Source organism: Agelaius phoeniceus, chromosome 16 (assembly GCF_051311805.1).
Source record: "Agelaius phoeniceus isolate bAgePho1 chromosome 16, bAgePho1.hap1, whole genome shotgun sequence".
NCBI classification, from domain to species: Eukaryota; Metazoa; Chordata; class Aves; order Passeriformes; family Icteridae; genus Agelaius; species Agelaius phoeniceus.
The window spans coordinates 4,539,044-4,545,023 of NC_135280.1; the positions used below are offsets into that span (position 1 = coordinate 4,539,044).

Below are 5,980 nucleotides of genomic sequence, written 5' to 3' on the forward strand. Positions count from 1 at the left end.
GTGAGCAATAAGTTTGTGAGAGGGGATGCTCAGAAATGCAAGATCATTAGAGTGCCAAAGACAAAAAAAAGTGAGGTGAAATGGCAAGAACTTCTTATTGAAATGAGTTATTTAATAAAACTATGAATTATTCAAAAAGGAACATTTTCCAGCTCATTTTATGCAAATTTAACCTTGGAGATGGGGAGCTCAGGCAGGAACTTTTGGGAAGAATCAGCCATGTAACACTGGGTGAGCTCAGACTGGATGTCACTTTACACCTGTTCCTCTGCTTCAAAGCATCACAGAGTTTTCTGCTTCAGATTTTTGTATTGCTCGGGTGCAGAGAGAAGCAGAACATCTTTGTGTCCTGACAACAATGAAGGCATTCAAGTTCTTCTTTTATTTTTTGCTTTCTGATCCCGCTCAGCTCTTTACAAAAGACCTCGGGGACAGCAAATCCCACCTCATCAACTGGGTGTCATAGAGACTTGATTTCTTATCAGTTTGGAGTCTCTGAGATTATTTAGGAGTGAGAAAAAGACTGGGATAGAGAATGTGCTTGTGTGGGAAGGGGAGAGAAAGAAGATAACGATGAAAATGAGAGAAAGAAGTGTCAGGGCTGAGCGGGGCAGTGCAGCTCTGCCACCTGGCTGTGTCCTGCTCCTTGTCTGCAGTTTGAGGCCGTGCATCCAGAGGGAATCTGTCCTGGATGGAGCATCGTGGTCAAGGGTGAGACCAGTTCCACTTCAGGCATGTAAGGAATGCTCTGCTCCCAGCTCCCCTGGCTCACAGGGGCCAGAAGCATTGTTCCCAGCTCTCCATCCCTTTTCTCTCTCTGTCCTAGGTTTGAGGTTAATTTGCTCTGTGATCCCGGAGACCAAATCGCTCTCCACTTTAACCCTCGCCTCTCCATCTCCAGAATTGTCTGCAACTCCTTCCTCAACAGCCACTGGGGGCAGGAAGAGGTTAACAGCACCTTTCCCTTCAAAGCAAAGGAGCCCTTCCAGGTAACTCTGTCCCCCACAGGTCTCCTCAGGTGTAACAGGACTAACCCAGCCAATACTGGGGTGCTCCCCATTGCCTTTCCTGCCAACACCATGCCCAGCAACATCCCCTCTCTGGCTTTGTCTCCTGTTGGTAATCCTGTTAAAACCTGGTGATTTATACCCAACTCTGGCACAGCCATGCAGAGCTCCAGCAGTAATCCCTGGATGCAGCATTTGTTTTCAATTTGGGCTTTGCATTGCCACCGGATTTTGTTATCATGAAAGGAAAAACTCATTTATTCCCTCTTTTTGCCCAGAGTGGGCTGAGCAGTGTGTGTGTCAGCTCTGGCAGGATTTGAGGTGGGTGGACAGATCCAGCAGCTCCCTGATGTGATGGAAACAAGGTCCAGTGAGAACATGAACATAACACAGTCTCTCTTTCAGGTTGAAATCTACTCTGACCAGGACTATTTCCACGTTTTCATCAATGAAAACAAAGTCCTGCAGTACAAGCATCGGCAGAAGAATCTCTCATCCATCACCAAGCTGCAGATTCTGGATGATATTGACATTTCTTCAGTGGAAATCACCAAACGAGCTCTTTACTAGAGACCAGACTCTAGTCAAGGGACTCTCTTACTCTTGGGGCCCTCTCACAGACCATTCCCCCTCGAGCTGCTGATTCAGCCAAGGATCATTTCCTCCCCATTTCCACATGCCACCACCAACCAGGGAGATGGCCATGTGTCCTCAGAGTGGAAGGGATGGTCATTCCCATTACCAGCCACATTGCTGACCCCATAGCCCAGCCCTTCAAAGACCTTCTGCCCCTACACCTTAGGGTGCACAACAGGCTCTGTAGGTCTGATCATCTTTGCTGCACATCAAAATCTGTCTTCAGGAGTCTGGACACCTCAATGTTACCTTAGAAATCGTGTTTGCCCAAGAGTAGGGTGTGCATGAGTACCAGTCCTCAGCTGGGCACGTGGGGAATGTGGATGTTAGGGGTGGAAAGGGATGTTTCTTTCCAGGAGCTGGGTAAGAATGACACCAGATTTGCCAATAAAATCAACCAAGGGAATCCCTGCTGAGACATCCCTCCCGGGGCAGATCAACCTCATCATTCCTTCCCTGCCAATCCAGGCAGCTGGCATGAGCAATGGGCTGGAGGACACTGTTGAGGTCTGTGTGATTTTGGCTCTGGGAAAATACTGCTTTTTTTTTGAGGGCTAATGCAAGGTGAAGGTCCCTGGCATGCAGAACAGTGTGATCAGATTCAACTTGCCAGGTGTTGCCAGGAATTCCCTTCACCAGCTGGGAGGTGTTTGCTCAGCTCTGCCCCTGCCAACTCCAGGCTTCCCAGACAGACCCCAGAGTGATGCTGTGTGTCAGAGGAGGGCAAGAGCTGGGGGAGGCACATGAAAGCACATGGCTCCTCCACCGTGCACCAGGAATGCAGCTGGACTCCAAACAAAAGGAACTGAGTGGATCTAGAAATTTTGATAAGCTTGGAATGAGCAGAGTGCCTGGGGATGTGCATGGGTAGCCTCTGGCTTTTCTCTGCTTTATTGTTTTCTTTTCCCCCCCTTTTTAGTTGTCTTTCAAAACAACCCACTCATCCCTTGCACCCTCTTCCCTTTTCCAGCCTCTTCCTTGGAGCACAACATATCTGTGACTCCTTGACCAGGCCACAGCAGAGTAAAAGTTGTTATTTTTACTTTGTTTTAATTACACGCATCATAAACAGCACAATGTCACAGTGTTAAATCTGAACAGGAACTTATTCCAAAAATGCAATTACAGCTGCCCTCCAATCACTCCTTTATTCCTCACATATAAGACAGAACACATTCCTGATGGCAAGGGCAAAGATGGTCCTGCCTTGCCAGTCCTTTTCACTGAGGAGAAATCACTTAATAAGAAGTCAGCCCTGATCCATCCTTGCCTTTGGATGAGATCTCTGAAGGTTGCAGCCTTGCTCCAGCCTTTTCTCAGTGCTCAAATTGGCCATTCCCAGCACTTCCTGCTATTTACAGTTTCGAGGACTTGTGAGGAAGAGGTGGGTGTAGAAAACCACAACACATGATGCCATAAACCTGACATTCATGAACCTGTTAAGAAGTTTGCAGTGTTTTTCCAGACTGTCAAGAGCACTAATGGGAAACCATCCTGTTCTTGTAGCAAAGGGCTCATGGGGAACACAAAATGGTGCCAAATGGTACCATTTTCCCTCCAAAAAGAACAGAAAACAGGTTTTGGAAATGGCAGTGGTCTGAATGGCAAGTCAGGAAAGTTGGAGATGGTGAGGCTTCCTCTAGCCTGGAATAAATCCATCACCACTGGGACAAGAGAGTCGACCCAAATTCTGGGCGTTATGGTATAACCCAAGGCTTCAACACACTTTGCTCTCGTGGCCATGCCTTCAGCAAAACAGGCACAAAGCCAGGCCTGCAGGGATCTCTGTGTCATCCATCTGATAATGCTGAGCAGCATTTGAAAGAAATTGTCCTTTCTGTTTGTGCTTTTTTTGGGTGCTGATAAAGACAGATCATTTTTCACGGAGGAAAAGTGACGAAATGATTTATAAGGGTAATACTTTGTACTTATATGGCCACCAGCTGCATCCACAGCCCCTGCTGCAGAAACACCCCACAATTTCATTGTTCCCCAGAAAAGACCACAGACAAGGAGGGCAAAAACATTTCAAGTACAAATAAATAAAGAGATGCCACAAAAATCAGGCAGAGACAGAGATAATGCCCTGACTCCTGGACACATCCCCCCCAGCTCCTGCCAGCAGCTGATCTCACTCCTTTGCCATCTGCACCAAGAGCCCAATCTCTCCTGACACATCCCCAGCTCTGCTGCTGCCTTCAGGGCTTTATCTGCTGCCTCCTCCAGCCAAAACACAGCCAAGGGTGAAGGGGGCAGAAGAGCAAGAGAGGTCTGGGAATCTACAGAGCCCTGCTGGAAGCAGAACTTCAGGGCTGGCTGTTTAGAGCTGTTTTGCAGAGTTTTGTGGAGAATGAGATGCCCTCCAAGTCTGTGACCCTCATCTGTCCCGTGAGGGAAAACTCCAGAAAAAAATTAAGCCTTGCAATTAAAATGGGGAATTAAACTCTCTGGAGCAGGGCTGGCACACCAGGCTTGCAGGGAGGCATCATGTGCTGGCACTGAGGGGATCAAAGGGGGCAAATTAATCCTTTTCCACATTTCTATCAGCTTTCCTGTCCATGACCTGGGGGGAGAACTGATAGAGACAATAAATGAAGACAATAAATGAAGACAATAAATGAAGACAAGCTCCTGCCCGGGGATTTTGAAGGGGAAGGGGCTGCAGCAGCTGGGGGTGCAGCACTGGAGGATCCCCCACCAGAATTTCACTGCCCAGCCTCAAGGTCAAGCTCTGTAGGAATTTGCAGGGAACCCTGACATGGGAAGAGATGAGAATCTTGACTCCATGTTTCAGAAGGCTGATTTATTATTTTATGATATATATTATGTTAAAAGAAAATGATATATTAAGACTAAGCTAAAAGAATAGAAGAAAGGATTTCATTAGAAGGCTTGCAAGGAATAGAAAGGAATGGAATGATAATAAAGCCTTGTGACTGACCAGAGTCTGAGACAGCTGGACTGTGATTGGCCATTAATTAGAAACAACCACATGAGACCAATCAAAGATGCACCTGTTGCATTCCACAGCAGCAGATAATTATTGTTTGCATTTCATTTCTGAGGCCTCTCAGCTTCTCAGGAGAGAAGATCCTAACGAAAAGATTTTTCATAAAACACATCTGTGACAAAGCTCTGCATTTTTGCTGTGGCCAAACTGTGCAGAGGATCCAGCTGGAATGTTCCAGAGAGCACATTGCTGTGGAATGGGGTAGGGGCTGTCCTAGTCAGGAGCTGCAGCTAAAGCAGCAGTTGCTGCTTGTGTGGCTCACACAGACCAGGAAAGGATACCTGGGAAAGAGAGATGTGTCTCAGGAGGCAAAAGTGACAGAAGTGATGACTCCCACGTGGGCTCTCCCTTTCCCACCAGTTCTCCTCATTTGGAGTGGATCTGCAGAGCTCAGAAACGCTCTGGTTCATCCCCAGATCAACAGGGGGAAAGTCAGGCTCATAATTCTTCATGCTCCGAGGGCTCAGGGCCCCTCTGGCTGTTTCTCAGATCTCCTGTGGAGCACCTGCTGATGCATGACCAGAGCTGCTCCTGGGTGTCCCTGACAGCCCTGGCAATCCCCACACACCCCAGCAATTCCCCCACAGGCTGCTGAGCAAACCCTCCTGAGCCTCAGTCACACCTCACCAGCACAGCAGCAGCCTGGGGACATGACTGGGCTGACTGACACCAGCCCTGCCAGCCTCAGCAAGTGACAATTAATACAATTAATATCAGCTGGGTCCTGCCTGGAGGCAGGAAATGGGGGAGGAAAGGGCAAGGACTTGTTGCCAATGCAGTGACAAAAACTTTCAGGAAAGTTCTAAAAAAGAAGAAAGTCACACAGGCTGCATCTGCCCCATACTCACTCTGCAACTTGGTACATCTTCTTTCAACCTCTGCTTTCTTTCTTTTCCATCCCTGCAGAAAAAAAAAATCCCAAACCTACCAAATTTGATGCTGGGTGTTTAGCTACTTCCTCAGTGCTAGAAGGCAGCTCTGGTGAAGAAAGGCAGGAGGAGGGCAGCTCTTTAACATTTAATTTCAAATTCCCTTTCTCCCCCTATTTTGATGCTCCCCTGAACATCTCCTGGTGGAAACAGCAGCACAGACCTTCTCCTCACTCACACTAAGCAGCTGTGCTGTGGCACAGCTCAGTGACCCTGGCCCCTTGTCTGTGGCATCTCCAATTTCCCCCATGCCCCAAGGGCTGTTTTCCCAGCACAGAAACACCTGCCAGAAGTGCAGAGCTTATCAGCAGTGACTTTCTGCACTGCATCTCTGAGTCCCTGTCTAAGAGGTTGCTTATTCAACCCTTGTGGGCTGTCCAACTCCTTAAATGCTCAGC

The 5,980-nt window shown here is 48.0% G+C and overlaps 1 protein-coding gene across 1 annotated transcript; it reads left to right on the forward strand.

The window, feature by feature from the left end:
* Positions 1-610: 610 nt before the first annotated feature.
* GRIFIN (galectin-related inter-fiber protein) lies at positions 611-2,098 on the forward strand. The gene is made up of 3 exons (XM_077186997.1): positions 611-736; positions 827-989; positions 1,413-2,098. Coding segments are annotated over exons 1-3 (330 nt in total). The 5' UTR covers positions 611-734; the 3' UTR covers positions 1,578-2,098.
* The last annotated feature ends 3,882 nt before the right edge of the window (positions 2,099-5,980 follow it).

What these genes read in the sequence shown, in the direction of transcription:
- GRIFIN (XM_077186997.1), top strand. An exon ending in AAGCAAAGGAGCCCTTCCAG is followed by an intron (nt 990 to 1,412) that starts GTAACTCTGTCC and finishes TCTCTCTTTCAG; the next exon opens with GTTGAAATCTACTCTGACCA.